The 17,839-nt window shown below is 37.8% G+C and overlaps 1 protein-coding gene and 1 pseudogene across 2 annotated transcripts in view; both read left to right on the top strand.

Annotated features, from left to right (window-relative positions):
• The first annotated feature begins 3,122 nt into the window (after positions 1-3,122).
• BEST3 (bestrophin 3) overlaps positions 3,123-17,839 on the top strand; it is a 51,505-nt gene continuing 36,788 nt past the window's right edge. Inside the window, exons 1-3 of one of the 2 annotated variants that reach the window (XM_058308412.1) lie at positions 3,123-3,322; positions 4,951-5,046; positions 8,810-9,043. In XM_058308412.1, the coding sequence (XP_058164395.1) occupies positions 8,881-9,043 (163 nt within the window). In that variant the 5' untranslated portion in view covers positions 3,123-3,322; positions 4,951-5,046; positions 8,810-8,880. Of the gene's footprint in view, positions 3,323-4,894; positions 5,047-8,237; positions 8,333-8,809; positions 9,044-17,839 lie in introns of those variants that run through there. The other variant, XM_004483857.3, reaches the window with a different exon arrangement.
• Positions 10,585-17,161, top strand: LOC139440199 (protein downstream neighbor of Son-like; annotated as a pseudogene).

Raw genomic sequence — 17,839 nt, 5'->3', positions numbered from 1 at the left:
AAAAAAATTGAATGTTCTCAATAGAAAGTTTTACTCTCTGAATTTTTCTTGAAACTTTGGCACTAATTACTGTCTTTTTTCCAGGGAGAACAAAAACATAGCAAAATGAATAAATAACAGCAACAATTACTAACAGAAAAACTGAGGATCAGCTAATCATACTGAATTCAACAACTTGATTTTCTATGGGCACAAGAGCTCCTACTTGTGATTTTACTTGGCACCCATTTTTGCTAGTAAAATTTTCCTTTTTTGGAGGATCAGATAAAAAATATTAAGAGTTGTTGCTTGCTGGGTATAGAATGTAAATTTTGGGATTTTAAAAATAAAATTAATATTAATATTAAAGTTAATATTAAATAAATACATACATATTAAAATTTTGTGGTGCCCCACAGACAACTGTGTAACCTAAACAAATTTTGAGAATCATGTTCTGTACCATTTGCTCTTTCCAAGCAAACAGGCTCAAAGGACCAAAGGAAAAATCATGGACTTCTTCCTTCTCCTTCTCTCTCCCCTCCTTTCTTCTTTTACTCTGCCCCTTCCAGTGGTAGGTTTCCACAGTGCTCTCTCTCACCATCCTTCTTCTCCATTCTACTCACCCACCACCCCAATTCATGCCAGAACAGCCATAACAACCTTCAAAATGATTCCCTCCCTACATAAACCCTGCCCACTCCAATCCATCATCAGCCTTCTCACAGACTCACTTTTCTGCAACATGGGTTTTTTCAAGTCCATCAAAATTTCAAAATTTTAATGATTCTCATTACCCATTTTACTACAACTCTTGGATTCAGAATCAAATCCTCCAAAACACAACAATTTCTGCTTTTTGTTAATACATGAATGCAAAATTTTGCCTGCACATGACTATGTTCAATCAAGCCCTCAAAAGAAATTTGGCAAGAGATTTCTCACATCAATGCAGTAAGTAAATCAGTTAAAGATTAATGTGAGGCTTTTAAAATAGCTGGTTCTCCTTTGCAATGTGGTAGTAGCTACTTTAACGTTGTCATCATCGTTTCTGTTCCCTCAAGGAACAAAGGATGATTTATCTTGAGGTCTGGGCATGAATTGGGTAGTCTGACCATGCAAAAATGATCATTTGTTCTTTTTTACAAATTGCCCTGATACTGGAGGTTTACTGGAATCAAAGATAAATGTGTTTATCAGGCACTGCTGAAAATTTATGTGGTCAGAGCCAATAAATTGACATTGACCGGCAAAAGAAAGTATGACTGTTACAGTTATTTCATAAAGCCCTGAATTTGCCTACACGTTGACCATATGGTTTGCTTTTAATTATAGGAGTTGAAATCGTCTCTACAAAAGTCTGGAAAGGTAACCTTAATGACAAAAGGTTATCACCCCTGTGGAGTGGGATGATAGAGTAGCACTTTGTTCTTTATATGTTTCTTTATTTCTATTTTTAATAAGTATATGCTACTTTTAGAATCTGGGGAATAGAAGTTATTTCTATTTTTACGTAAGAAACCAACACTTTCTTCAAAAAGTCACATGAGCAAAAAGCTTTACCATTAGTTGTTTATTGGCTATTTTGAAATAAACTACAGTGACTTGTCTCCTCTAATGGATTAATTTGTAAGTGGCAAATTCAGAAATAACCACCAGACTCAGAACTCAACAATGGGAGTTCATCCACACAATCTGATCATTATTGACTAATTTGCATTTAGAATGTTATCTCCAAGCATTAATTAGTCACTCCTCAAAATAGCCCGATGGGACAGATGAACATAATTACCACTGCTTAAAAAGGAGACCAGCCAACACTGCCCACAGTGCCCTACGAGGGAGGCAGGCGGCCCAGTCACACATGCAGGGCGGCTGGGGATTGTGCCAGGTTGCAAGGCCACTGCACACCAAGAGGAGATACAGGAGTGAGAATTTCTAAAAATATCCCTGATGTTTCTACTTCATAAGCCTTTGGGTTTAGATTTTCTTAATTCAGATTATACTGATTAGTCTGGCAAATACTTATAAATGCAACATCAGTTCCCTTCATCACTTTTCATGGCAAACCAAATACAAAATGTGGGACAGTGTATATATATTATCCACAGATTCCCTCCAAATATACTAAAAAGAAGTATAATGATCACAGTAAGATGGTAATCAAACGACAAATACATATTACATGTCCATTATACACGAGCTCTGTGCTGGAACTATGAGCAGAGGTGAGGGCAAGAAATCAAAGATGCCTACAAGTCTGCCTTTCCTCTCAGGTACTTAAACTCTAATAAAGAAACCAGGCAAATGCACATAAAACTTGAGTACCTTAGATAAATTTTCAAATGTATATATTCTCAATTTTATAATAAGTATTAATTTATATATCCTTTTCTACACACAAAAAAATCCATGTTTTCTGAAGTCGTTTTATTTAAACCTAAGGTGCAATGCTTGGTGTAGATGTTACATAAAGTTGGAAAGGTCCCAGAAATTGGCCCTGAAATTACTCACTCCATTATTTAAAGTCCGCTAATGAACTCCCTCTTGTATGGAAGAAAATATGTAGGCATAATCAAACTAAGAGGAAACATTCTGAATAATTTAATTTTTTTTCCTGGCAGACCATGGAAGAGTAACAAATGTAATGAATCCGTATGTTATTTTCCACTACTGTATGTCATCACATGTTGTACTTCCCTGCACTCTTCTAAAGCACACATGCACATATGCACTCTCAAACACATGCTTGTTGCTATGAATAAAAGCATTCTCAGTACCTCTTGAAGAAGTGCAAATCCTGTTTATATTCCTGTCTGCCCCCAGATTACGGCTTCACAAGAATTTCTTCTTCATTTTAAGCACAAAAAGACTGTCCTAATTCCTTTTTTTAGTTGGTGGAGCCTCTTCAGAATTCTTTAGGGGAAAATGGATCTTTCTTTATGCAATGGTAGAGTCAAAATGAAAATCACAGGCTAAAGTATCTTTCACGTCATAGCCGACTTCTCATTCAAAGGGGTACTTTAGGTGGCAGGTGGAGTTATAAATATAGACTAGAAAAAAGCAACATCAGCAGCTGTTGCTTCTGTTTGTTCCTGACTGTAGCTGTCATCAGTGGGCAAATTGGCATAAACAGGCCTCCGCAAGTGGAAAAACATTTAGCCCCTGTGCTTACCACACTCTGGGTCCACTCAGTGAGCTGAGAACAGAAAGAAAATCTGACTGTGCAAGAGTGAAGGGTGAAATCGAGAGTGCAACTTCGACCTGAAGGCACCTCTTCAGGGGGGGAGTCTGAATTTTGAAGATTTTCTTCCCTGTCGGAGACTCCAAACCACATAAATAGGTCAGTGCACAAACAGTAAACCTATGCCATTTTAATTCTGACCTCTATTCTAGACGATTCTAGTTCTTCTGACAGAGGTGGAAATAGAAGGGTGAGCTATTAAATGAAAGAAAGATAAATTATATTTGAGGACTGTTACTTTGGAAAACTATGCTCTTGAGAACAAATTATGAGATGGACTTAATTTATTATACTCTTCCAATTTTGGTTGAATTCATATGAGACAAATAGACAAGGTAAAGATGGAAAAATGAAACTGGTTTTGTGGCATGAGTCCCATCATTTCATAATGCCTTGTACTTATGCCAAAAGGCCCTGGTTTCTTAATTAAAATCAGTAATGCTGAAAGTTAAATTTGTTCTTCCAAGAAAATACTGTAAATGTAGTCCCAAGTTTCATTTATTAGAGACATTGGGAACATTATAGTTGGATTGGTTTCCCAGCTCTCAATAAGGACAGGAAACTTTATTTGTGATAAAATATGTAGGCTATCCTATATAAGAAATGTGCTATAAAACTTTATTTCTTGTGTTAGGTAGAATTCTCCCTAAAAATGCTATAAGGCTCTCCTCATGGATCCTTTTGAAAGTCAAGATTTCAAAGAACTCTCATTTTATCTGAATATATGCCATGTTAAAGGGTAGTTGAATGGGATTTTCTATCTCAAAACCTGAATGTCTAATGTCTCAGTGAAAAGTGATGGAATCCTGGAGCACTCCCTGGAAACTAGGCTTTGGGGCCCATTTTTCATCCTACCCACATCCATGGAACAGACCCAAGTAGAAAGAGTTCTAGGTAATAATCTCCTTTTGTTCAACTCCAATGCAAGTGAATGATCCCTAAACATTCTATGAGACTTTTCATCAGGAAAGTGCACCTTTCTTCATCTCACCATGGCCTGGCATGTTGGCTATCTTTTGAAGTGTACAGAGTGCTAACTGTCCACTCTCTCGGGGGTTCCTCCTGAGACACCCACATCCAACTAAAACCACCAATTACATTAAATTTTCAGAAGGGGTTTTATTCTTTCCAACAATATCTCCTGGTTTCTAAGAGAAACCACCACTCCTCTCTTAAGAAGTATGAGTGAAATACCTACTTTCAAGACTTTAGAAAATAGAGACCAAACAATAATTTTGGCAGCTTCTTCTGAATCAGCACATATAGCATATCTAGTACTCTTAAATGTTCCCATGGATTAAGATATACTAGACAGCATTACAACATCTCTTACATATCTCATTTATTCATTCCAATACCTATTGGGCTATGACTATACAACCTGAAAATAACATTTTGCAATTAAGGCAAGCTTAGGATTTTTAATATTATCCCTTTCAGAGACTCCTTTCCTTTCCCTTTTCAATGAAAAGATTTAACACTGAGATGGTGGTTATATCCAAGTTCCAAATTGTATAACTGAGTGGTTCTCTTCCCTGAGAGAGGCAAAGAGGATACGGCTGGCCAGTTGTTGGCTTGAGTTGTTTTTGGCATAGAGATTTATGCTCTATCTTAAACATTACTTTCTACTTGTGTTTTGTCTTCTTACTCTTCTAGAAAAAACTGTCCAAGATGACTGTCACTTACTCCAGTAAAGTAGCAAATGCGACTTTTTTTGGATTTCATAGGTTACTCCTCAAGTGGAGAGGCAGCATCTACAAGCTACTATACAGGGAATTTATCGTTTTTGCTGTTCTTTACACAGCGATAAGTTTGGTGTACAGGTACTTTCCTTTGCATGTCTCCTTAATGACCATCACATATCATGGAAGAATACAGTCTCAAAAATCTGAACCCTTTAGTTGCCACTGACTTGTGCATTATGTAACCTCTTCTTTTTGCATGAACATCTCTTGTGTTGTCTTCTCCTCCAAACAGGGTATTTTAATGCACCTAATCATTTACAGGATGTTAAATAGACGCTAACCGCCTTGTTCAGGTGGTTCTAATTCCAGCCCCACATTAACTGATGACTGGTAGGCGGTAGCCTTGCTTCAAGAATGTTGCTATACACACAAAATGGAAGATTTATCCTTAGATCCTGACTACATGATGATTTTGAATGACAAAATCCACAAATAATTATTTGTGCCTCTCTCAACTATGTTGCTTAAAGTTTGATCTTGTGATTTGACAGCTTGTAGGAACTACATATGTAATTAGCATGCTTATAAATGGTGTATGTTAGGCAACACTCTTCCTTTATCCTGGAATGACAAGATCTTTCTCAGGGTGGTCCACCAACCATATCAATATTTAAATTTTTAAAAAAGGACTGAAGACTAATTTATTTTCTTTCTATCTACCAAGCTAGGAGCATGTTATAGTCACAAAAGTAAATGCTTATTCTTTATAACCTCACAATCTATGGCTGTTAGATTCACAGAAAAGTTGAACAAAATCATGTCCGAAAATACTTCTTTGACTAAAAATTATAATCTTAATAAAATTTTATCGGTTTTATAAAAGGGAAGCTTTATGAGTTTTTTCAATTAAAATTGTTTGCATATATTTTTTCTCTGGAGGAAGCTAACATTTGAAAGAGGAAAGCTAAAGATTTTTGAGGCTGTATTTCCACCTTTCTCATGTATATCAGTTTGTTATTTTTCTTCTGCCTACAGATTAACAAATTTGTACATCATTGCTCTCATCTGCATTCTTCCTTGCAGCAACAGGACCCATTTGGAGGAAGAGGGGTATTAATTTATCTGGCTGAATATTAATTTATCAAGAGCAAAATAGGAAGAGTTATTTTGCAACATGTCAAAAGTACCCTTCCCCCAAAAATGTATATATTTGTACACATTTTGACAAAATATCTTTAAAGGGAAATTTTATTAAAAACCTCTAATAATTTTTCAGATATTTTATGTAATACAATATAATTTTGACAATTTATTTATGCTTCACCTAAGCCTTCGATTATGAAATGGTGGAAGATACAACGATGTTTCAGGATAATTGTCGCATTTGTTTATTTTTACTAAAGTGAATTTACTGCTGCTACTGCTGCTTAGAATAGCATAGCCCTTAAAATAGTTTCCATGTAGCCAGAAATGTTCCCTGGGACCTCAACCTTTGCCCCCAATATCATGCTTACACCCCATAAAATTGTATGCACATATTTTTTCTAAAGACAAAACATTTACAACAGTAATCATTAGATTATCCTTTATTCCTTTAAAGTTCAACTACAAAAGCTTGTTAAAATAGGTCTTTGATTCTTTTATCTTGATGAAAATATACCAAGAACTACAGGTTGAATTTGTCAAGAAAGGAAGTCAAACATACCTGTGGAAAAATACAGACATAGTTGGATTCTCATCTCTGCTAATGTCCAAAAACTTACAAAGAAATTATATAGGCAAATAATTATACTCAGCAAAAATCATTAGGTGGAACCAGAATTTGTTAATATGACTATATGTCTTCCTATTTTTAATGGTCTTGAGGAAAATAATCTCTGCAGTACCTTCTATTAATAGCTCTTAAAATTTCTATTAGCTAAATATTTTTTTCTTTGGTCAATTATTAGTAACAACCATTCTATTATTGACTGGATACAAGGCAATATGTTAAGTGGTTTTATGCATATTACATTATTTAATCTTTATAACAGCCCTGAAACATAGGTATTTATTTTTATACCTATACAAATGAGAAAACTGTCTTACATAGTTAAATATATGCTTAAAGAGTGCTAAGTGGCAGTGTGGGATTCACACTTGGGTTTGTCTGACTCTATGGGCCCATGCTTTCCACACTTAAATCCTCTTTGACTATTTCAGTTTGAGCATCAAAAACCATTCTGGCTATAACTCGTCATCAGCATGACCCTGACGGGCCTGTGCAAACAGGTGGTGCTTCTCCTGAGTTCAGTGATGCTGACACCTCCTCCAACACTGAGGCAGGAACTGACAGTGCACCTACACACCTTCTTTTTCAAAGTTCTTTATGTGCAAGCTGATTGGTTGCTTACTGTTACGTCCTTATCCCTCTGCTTCTTCCATCAAAGTTCTTCGGACCCAAGTGGGCCTTTCATACATGTTATAATGGATCTTTCCAAGAGATCCCTTCGTCCCTTGGAATAGCTGCACCCATTGATTTATGCAAATTCATCCGGGTTATTTCTATTTCTGTATTTGGTCATTATTATTAATCTGCACTGAGATATTTCTTCTGGCTTTGAATCCCCTTCTGAAAACATAAATATCAATAGTCCAATTAAATGCGCTTAGGTTTAACCTGACCAGAAAATGGGCCTGGGCAGGTTAAATCAGATCTATAATCTAAATGTTGAGACAGCTGCTACATGTAGTAATAAAAAGTTTTCATTTCCAATAGTTAAAATATGCTTTATTTTATATTTAAAATAACTGTGGGCTTTAAAATAAACAATTACAATAACCCTTGAAGAATAACACGTACAATCAAGAATGTGCTAAGGAGCATTATTCAGGAGCAAGTTAGATGGATATGTCAAATTCAGGGTTATTTAACAATTACTTAGTAATAGCTCCAATCCACTCAATCAAGAGATTCAGGTTTGGAAAGTGTTTCTAACAAACTGAAACTGCACTCTTTTATGACATACCATGTTCCAAATCCATGGCATCAATCATATAAAAATTTTAAAATATAAAATATATAAAATTTTAAAAATTAAATGGTTAATAAGTCCCACTCTTTAATAGACAGTAACATTTATATGCTAAAACTTTAGTACTTGAAACATTAAACACTTAAAAAGCTTTTAAGACACATCAGCTTAGGTAAAAAGACAAAAAAAAAATTATTGTTCATTAAAAAAACAAACTCAGTTATTTGTGCTTAATTGTTTGCACTTAATGTCACTTGCATAGCAGGTGCAGAAGTATAATATCATAAAGGGCTGTGCATTTTATTTTTGCTCCAGATTGTTACTTACAGGAGCCCAAAAACGTTACTTTGAAAAATTATCAATTTACTGTGACAGATATGCTGAACAAATTCCAGTAACCTTTGTGCTTGGTAAGTATAGGTCACACGCAGAATGCAGCCACACAGCTGTCTCCGTTAGGATGGCACCGATGACTCTGCATGGGAATGTTTCCAAGCTGAGAGGCATGCCTGAAAAGCCACCGCTTGCAATAGCACAAGAATCATCAGTAAGCTTTGCCTTCAGTGCTGCTTTTGCTAAATTAACACCAAATAAGTTTGAGGCAATAACCTGCTGTTGGATTAAGCTTTCTCTTCACTAACTCTCCATTTTTGCAGTCAATAATTGAGTTCTAATACACACTCACTGAGTGCCATGGCATTGGCTGGCACTAAATTACATATTTTCTGCAGGGCAAAATCATAAAGGTATGGATAACAACATCTTTTTACACCTTGACATCCCCCCCGCCCCAATAAAAGGCTAAGGCTAAAACTCTGCTGAAAGTGTCAGTGTCAATGACATGTCTGCTGTAAGCAACTGGTTTATAATTTCCCATTATTCCACAGGGTTTTATGTTACTCTGGTAGTGAACCGGTGGTGGAACCAGTTTGTGAATCTGCCCTGGCCAGACAGGCTGATGTTCCTCATCTCCAGCAGTGTTCATGGAAGCGACGAGTACGGGCGCTTGCTCAGAAGGACACTGATGCGCTATGTCAATCTCACGTCCCTGCTCATCTTCCGCTCGGTGAGCACAGCTGTGTACAAAAGGTTTCCAACAATGGACCATGTGGTTGAAGCAGGTATTGTGAATGACTTTTCCTTCCATTGGCTCTTCTCAACTTATATGGGACCTTCAAATTTCCTTTTAAAATTCCTTCTATTCATTCATTCATTCATTCATTCACAAAACATTCATTAATTACCTACATTAATGGGACAAAAACAAGCTTAAGAGGCAAAGATGAATAAGACATGTTTCCTGCCCTCATGAAGTTGGCTTGGGGGATAGGGGAGAAGAAGCAGGAGACAGTCACGTTGACTTTCGATAAATACAGTAATAATCATATTTATTTAAAATAAACTATCATATTGCCATACATTTTTCTAGCACTTTGTAGGTTATCTACTTTCATAAACACTATTTCATTTGGAACTCAAGAAAACATGAAAATGGTAGGAAACGGATTGAGAGAGGTTATGACCTGCCCTGGTCATATGGCTAATAAATGGAAGAACCGGAGTTACAATTCAGACGTGCAACTCCTAAGTTAATGCTGGTCCCACTATCTAAGCTGACTCCGATAGGAGCCAGGTATGTGAGCTTTCACTTTAAGAGGCTGCATCTGTGTGGATCTGTTGTGTCTTCTATTTCTCCAAGTAGAGGCAGTTGTTCTATCCAGGTACCTGGATTCAAAATGCTAAGAGCAAATTATGTATGGAGGGAGGTTCTCCTTGGTATGTTAATATTTAGCAAAGAAGCTGTAAAACCAGTCTTCAACAGGGCGAGGATTAACCGAGATAATGCTTGGCACATACTGAATTAAACTTGGTGGTTGTGACAGGGTTGCTATTAACAGGTCTGCTAATTTTGGGGGCATGTACTAATGAATGTAGGGACGGTATGCCATGAGATGATTCTCATTAATCCTGAGTACAGTCACAAATTAGAGTGCGTATCCAGGCTCCTTTTCTGAAATATCCTTGAAAACAGAATCTTTTTTTTTTTTTTAAGTATAGGCTTTTTTGTTCTTGTTTATTTGTTTTTGGAGATTTTTTTGTTGCTTTTCTCTTGCTTGTTTTGTTTTCTTTTGTTCTGTTTTGCTTTCTGAGGTGGAGAATATAGCTAGCTTTGTGACTAAAAGCACAGAGTAAGATCAGAATCCTTGCTCCACCACTTGCTGGCAACATGAACTTATTGTGTCTCAGTTTCCTCATCCATAACATGGGCTTATAATAGTTTAGCTACCTCATAGGTTGGTTGTGAGGATTAAATGAATTAATGTTGCAAAATGTTTAAAGCAAAGTCTTACACATGTTAAGTGCTACATGAGTTCTTGCTATTCTTAAAGAAATCTTCTAGGACGATGGTACAACATAGCTCTTTGGACACTTTAGAAGGCTCATTGTTGATATGACAGCCTGGGTCTTCTCGCTCTACTTTAACCCTGAGGTTGTGGAAGTTAAGATGGAATCAGGAAGGAGACTTATTGGTGATGTAGGGAGGAATTGTCTTTATTTCCTAGGACTACCAACAAAGTACCACAAACTGAGTGTTTTAAAACAACAGACGCTTATTATCTCTGAGATCTGGAATCTAGAAGTCTGAAATCAACGTGTCAGTATGGCCAGGCTCCCTCTGAAGCCTGTAGAGAACAACCTGTCCCCCCTGGCTTCTGGAGGTGACCAACCATCCTGGCACTCCAGTCTCTGCCTCCACCATCGCATGGCCGTCTTCTCTTTCTGTGTCAGTCTGTGTCTCTTCTCTTCTTACAAGGATACTAGTCGTACTGGATGAAAGGCCCACACTATTCCAGTGTGACCTCATTTTATCTTCCCCAATTCCATCTGGAATAACCCTATTTCCAAATAAGGTCACATTCTGAGGTACTGGACTAGGACTTCAACATGTCTTTTTAAGGGACACAATTCAACCTGTAACAGAGGTACAGAGCATGAGAGGAGAAAGTAATGAGGTGTTGGTTAAAGATTCAGGTGGAAGGTATAAATGGCCTAACAAACTCATAGGTGTATTATGATATAAAACCAGTAGGAAATTTTAAAAATTAACTGCCAGTTCCCTTCCAAATTTAAAGGTTGAATACTGCTTCAGAATAACCAAGTTTCGAAAATGCTACTTCATAATCTTTTTTTTCTTTGTTAGTTTACTTCATAATCTTCTTGTCATAATGTCTAAAGACTAAAATACTATAAGAATTACCATCTCTGTGGGATATTATCATTTGAAAAAAAAGACCTACAAACCAACAAGAAAGCTTTGACCCATTCCAAACTGATGAGTGAGAGCTAAAGTTTACTTGATGAAGAGAGGTGATATTTCTTTAGTCTTGATATTTCCTTGGAATGAAAGGAGTACATTCTGACAGGAATCGGACACCAGGCCCAATTCTCAAAGCAAATCTCAACCTCCAAGCGTCACCTTCATATTAAAAGCACATCGAGAGGAAGCCAGGTTGGCTGACAATGGAGAAGACTTTGGGCCCTCTGGTCAGGCATGAGCTTAAAGAGGGCTGAGTCGTGCTCAGCTCTCTGGGGCAAATAGGTATAGTGAAGCAATTAGGAGAATGAAGTGCTTTTGTTCCCTTTAGGCATATTTTTCATGATATCAAGGCCTGCTCCTTGTTAAACTTGTGCAAATGCATTATCATCCACCTGCATCCAGCCTTTTTCCCTTTCCAGGGTATTAACCTTTCTCCCCTCCACCACCATTCTAAGGGAACCTCAAAACAGTGGCCATTCTAGTCATTCAGTCCTCGGTGTGCTTCTGTCTCAGGGTGTGATCCATAAGCCCATAAGTCATCCACACCTTAAATAACTTGAGTTGTTTATTAAAATAAAGTTTCCTGGGCCCCACCTCAGAGAACTGGCTCAGAACCTGCATTTAAACACACTCCTATGTAGTTTGTTTATTTGTTTTTGTGCATTGAAATTTGAAAAATATTGATATGACTCTTTCCTGGAATGCTTACCTTTTTACATTTTTTTTAGTTAGAGAGATTGTGGGTTTACAAAACACTCATGAATAACATGAGTGTTATTTGTATTTCCAAAGACAAAATACAAATTGCTAAAAAGCACATGAAAAATGTTCAATATCACTAGCTATTAGGGAAATGAAAATCAAAACTAGTGAAATCTCATCTCTTACCTTACAGAAAGTCACTATCATAAAGACAGAAAGCCGTAAGTGTTGGAGAGGATGTGGAGAAATAGGAACACTCCTTCACTGCTGGTAGGAACGTAGAATGGCACAGCCTTTGTTGAAGACAGTTCGGTGATTCTTCAGGAACCTAAATACAGAACTGCTATATGACTCAGCAATCCCATTACTTGGACTATATTCAGAAATATTGAAAGCAAGGACCTGAAATGACATTTACATACCAATGTGCATAGTGGTGTTATTCACAATTGCCAAAAGATAGAAACAACTCAAGTGTCTGTCAACTGATGAATAGATAAACAAAATGTGTTATTATATACACATGATAGAGTACTATTCAACTGTAAGAAGAAATGAAGTCAGGATGCATATGAAACCACGGATGAGCCGTGAGGACATTGTGTTAAGTGAAATAAGCCAAACACAAAAAGGCAAATATTGTATGGTCTCACTAATACAAGTGAAATATAATGAGTAAGTCATGGAGTTAAAATCTAGAGTACAACACTCTACCACCAACACCTTGCAATGTTATGGAACATTTGTTACAATTGATGAAGAACATCAAGATATTACTACTAACTATAGTCCATAGCTTACATTAGGTGTGTTTTTCCCATAGACCAATCTATTATTAATACCATATAATAGTAGTGTACATTTGTTATGCTTCTTGAAAGAATGTTCTCATCTTTGTACTGTTAACCACAGTCAGTCATCCATCATCGAATTCCCTGTGTTATACAGTCCCATGCTTTGTACAATCCATCCAAAGTGTACACTCAGTGACTCTCAAGATCATCATAGAGTTGTGTGGTCATAAACCACAGTCAAATTTAGAATGTTTTCATTACTCCAAAAAGATAAATCCCATACTCCCTTATATCCTCCTATTTTTGACCCTTAACATTGGTATAGTACCTTCACTGCCATTGATGCAAAAAATGTTACAATATTGTTAGAGTCCATAATTACATCATTTGTATTTTCCCATGTATCCTCATATTCTTAACACCTAGTAATAGTGACGTACATTTGTTCTAGTTCATGGAAAAACATTCTTGTATTTGTACTATTAATTACAATTCTCATCCATAATCTAAATCACTATGCTATACAGTCCCAAGATTATCCTCTAGCTTTCTATTGACATTTATGACTCTAGACTACCCCTTTCATCGACAATCACACTTATGTATCCATGGTGTTAGTTACACTGATTACAAAGTCTTACCATCTTCTCTATCCATTTCCAAACATTTACAATCAACCTAATAAAAATTTCTACAGACATTAAGCATCAGCTCCTCCTTCTCAACCCTCAATCTATCTCCTAGTAACATGTACTCTAGATTTTAACTCCATAACTTTATTCATTACATTTAGCTCATATTAGTGAGACCATATAACATTTGTCTTTTTGTGTTTTGCTTATTTCACTTAACATAATGTCCTCATGGTTCATCCGTGGTTTCATATGCATCCTGACTTCATTTCTTCTTACAGCTGAATAGTATTCCATCATATGTATATAACATATTTTGTTTATCCATTCATCAGTTGATAGACACTTGAGTTATTTCTATCTTTTGGCAATTGTGAATAACACCACTATGCACATTGGTGTGTATAGCAGTTTGATATCACTGATGAATTCCAAAAAGAAATGTTGGATTATGTTCGTAAACTGGTCTTTCCTCTGGGTGTATTAGAGTGTAATGGATTCAGAGGTTTTACTGTTACTTGATTAAATAATGATTAAAGCTTTGATTTGACCATGTTAGTAGGACATTTAGTCCCTGCCCACCAAGAAACTGCACCGAAAAAAAAAGGAGGTTGGAGTCTTGAGCTGGAGCCCTGGGAAGTAAGCACACAGAGGAGCTTGGTCATGAGGAAAGAGAGAAGTCCCCGGGGAGAGAAACAAGTTGTTCGTAAGAGCCTACACCTGGCCTTGTGGAGACAACAGAGCAGCTGAGCCCAGAGAGAGGCAAGGCCTGGGAAGAGAGGAACCCAGGAAGCCTGAACCCTTATGGACATCAGCAGTTATCTTGCTGCAAAATATATGGCAAACTACTTTGGTGAGGGAAGTAATTTATGCTTTATGGCCTGGTAACTGTAAGCTTCTACCCCAAATAAATACCCTTTATAAAAACCAACAGATTTCTGATCTTTTGCATCAGCACCCCTTTGGCTAATACAGGTGCAAATGTCATTACTCATCCTTGCTTTCAATTCTTCGGAATATATCCCTAGTAATGGGATTGCTGGGTCATGTGGCAGTTCTATATTTAGCTTCCTGAAGAATCAGCAAACTGTCTTCAACAAAGACTGCACCATTTTACATTCCCACCAGCAGTGAAGGAGTATTCCTAGTCCTCCACATCCTCTCCAGCACTTATGGCTTTCTGTTTTTTTAATAGTGGCCTTTCTGTAAGGTATGGGATGATATTTCATTAGTTTTTATTTTATTTCCCTGATAGTTAGTGATATTGAATAACTTTTCATGTGCTTTTTAACCATTTGTACTGACTCTTTGGAAAAACTTCTATTCAAGTCTTTTGCCCATTTTTAAATTGGGTTGCTTGTGTTTTTATCATTGAGGTGAATATTCTCTCTATGTATCCTGGAAATTAAACCTTTATCAGATATGTGGTTACCAAATCTTTTCTCCCATTGAGTAGGCTGCCTTTTTACCTTCTTAGCAGTCATTTGAATCACAAAAGTGTTTAAGTTTGAGGAGTTCCCATTTATCTATCTTTTTCTTTTGATGCTTATGCTTTGGGTGTAAGGGTCAAGAAACTACCTCCTACCACAAAATCCTGAAGATGCTTCCCTACATTTTCTACAAGCTTTAGGGGTCTAGCTTTTATTTTAGGTCTTTGATCAATTTTGAGTTAATTTTTGTATAAAGTTTGAGATAAGGGTCCTCTATTTTGGGTATGGATGTCCAGTTCTCCCAGCACCATTTATTGACTAGATTGTTCTGACCCAGCTGGGTGGATCTGGCAGCCTCGTCAAAAAAATCAATTGCCCGTAACGGGGCAGGGTGGCGCGCCAGGGAGCGCTGGAGGGGACTTTGGCCGCCACAGAGCGTTAGGGCTGTCTTGGAGTGGGCTACTCGCCCAGCTTCACAAAACCACCGGAGTCTCTGAAGCTCCGCTGGAAAAGGCCACGGCGGAGCTTCGGAGCCGCCACCTCCGGGTTCCCCGCCCGCGCCCCGGCCCTGGCGGCCGGGCTGCCCCTCCGTCCCCTCCCAAGACGAGCAGAGGCGGCGGCTGCACCGCCCCACCGCGGCCCGGAGGAACCCCGCCGCCTGCCTGGACACCCAGCGCCGCCTGCACCCCACCGGCCGCCCCGCAACCAGCAGGAGGCGCCCGCCCTTTTCAGATTCTAATCAAGGAAATGATTTGTTGTGGGACGAAAAGTTTCCTGAAAGAACAACCGTTGTGGCTTACCCAAGACTCTACACATATCATTGTCCAATCTGATATTCCATTCCCGGAAAGTATTGAGTTACCAGAGGACTGGAGTCTTAAAACTCAACACCTTTTTATCTCTTCTCAACCCGTTACCTGGGCCGATCATTTGAAAGCACAGGAAGAGGCTCAATGTCTTGTCCTGCATTGTAGGGCAACAGAAGTTACTTTGCCTCAAAGTATACAGGATCCCAAACTGTCCACTGAGCTCCGTTGTGCCTTCCAGCAGCGCCTTATCTATTGGCTCCATCTTGCCACTGTTACTGGTATTGGAACCTACAGGAAAAAAAATGGCTGAAAGGCAAGCACTTCATCAAATGATGAACGCTACAACACATTTTAATGAGTGACTAGTCTGCGAGTTTTACTTCTCTATATAATCTGTTGAAGTAAAATATTTACCCCTATTTCTACGTTTGTGCCTATCAGTTCACTATCCTATTCCATGCAGCAGGGTTAGCAGGAAATTAGATAATCACAGCTATCCTATCTCCCACAAGTAGAGGTTTAATACACGCTATGAAAATGAAAGTATTGGGAAGCGGATGTGGCTCACTCCCTTGAGCACCCGCCCCCCACATGGGAGGTCCCTGTTGGGTTCCTGGTACCTCCTGGAGAAGGCAAGCAAGCAATGAGCAGACAGACTAGAGAACCATGGGCACAGGGGATGGAGGGGAGGGAGGGTAATAAATAAAGAAAAAATAAATAAATCTTAAAAAAAAAAAAGGAGGATATTGAATTTTCTCTCCCTTTAATAAAAGAAAATGGCCATAAGAAAAAGAAAGCATCTGGAACAAGCTTGAGAGATGGAAAGGAGCAAGCAATCAGTGATGAAGATGAAGAAGAAAGTTGTTCCTGGTCGGAAGAGATAGGTGTGCAAGACAAAATTTTAAAACCGGATGTATTCTCTATTAAGCTGCCTAAAGAGAAACATGAAGTACCAATGGATCACAGACTTGAGTCAGTTGTACTGATGAAAGGAATCAACACCTTTACATTGCTCAACTTTTTAATCAATTGTGAAAGTTTAGTTGCTACCTCTGGTCTACAGGCAGGACTTCCACCAACCCTGTTATCCCTTGTCGCTTTTTGAGGTGCCACAAGCAAATGCTTAAGGTATGGAGTGTAAATGTAAAGATAAGTTCATTATAGATACAAGGATCAATTTAGTTTGCAGATCACAGGACCTGTCATGCCTCATTCTCTACATTCTGTGAAAAACTTCTGAAATCTTCACAAAGAGGATCTTTTTCTCATGAGCCAACTACTATATTTAATATCCACCCACCAGTGGACAAAGTACTGTAAGGAGATTTCTTTTTCGAAATACTGGGGTCAGCATTGAACCCAGAACCTCATACGTGGGAAGCCAGTGCTCAACCACTGAGCCATATCAGCTCCCAGGATATTGTTCTTAAGGAACTTGCTAACTGTGGGTTGCATCCCAAGACTCTGGACCAACTTATTCAAATACTATAACTGGGGAAATCATCTTTATGGCATGTGTAAATAAATGCTACGTTTATAATTGGAGATCATAAACATCAAAGTAAGCCTAAATGGAATCTTTAAGGAAAAAAGCTGTCTAACAAGGAAATTCAAGATTCTTTCTTTATACTTTCTTTGGGGTTAGCTTGTGTTCTTTTTCTAATTCCTCCAGGTGTGCAGGTTTTGATTTTAGCTCTTTCTTCTTTTTCAGTATAGGCATTTATGGCTATGAATTTTCCTCTCAGTACAGCTTTTGTTACAACCCATAGGTTTTGATACTGTGTTGTAATTTTGATTTGCTTCAAGGTAGTTACTGATTTCTTTTGCAATTTCCTCTTTGATCCACTGTTTGTCCAAGACTGTGTTGTTCAACTTCCATATCTGTGTGCCTAAGCTGGTTCTCTGTCCATTACTGATTTCCAGCTTCATACCATTGTGGTCAGAGAAATTATTTTGTATACTTTCAAACTTTCTGAATTCATTAAGAGTTGTTCTGTGGCCTACCATGTGATCTAACCTGAAAATGATCCATGGGCACTCAAGAAGAATGTATATCCCGCTGTATTTGAGTGTAATGTTCTGTATATGTCTATTAGGTCCAAATCCTCTAATGTATTATGCAAAGTCTTTCTTTCTTTACTGATTCTCTGTCAAGATGTTCTGTCTAATGGTGATAATGGTGTATTAAAGTCCCCCACTATAATTGTAGAGGCATCTATTTCTCTACTTAG

The sequence above is a fragment of the Dasypus novemcinctus genome, chromosome 12 (assembly GCF_030445035.2).
Source record: "Dasypus novemcinctus isolate mDasNov1 chromosome 12, mDasNov1.1.hap2, whole genome shotgun sequence".
Classification (NCBI taxonomy): Eukaryota; Metazoa; Chordata; class Mammalia; order Cingulata; family Dasypodidae; genus Dasypus; species Dasypus novemcinctus.
Note: the sequence above shows the minus strand (reverse complement) of the source record. Positions and strands in the feature narration are given on the sequence as shown.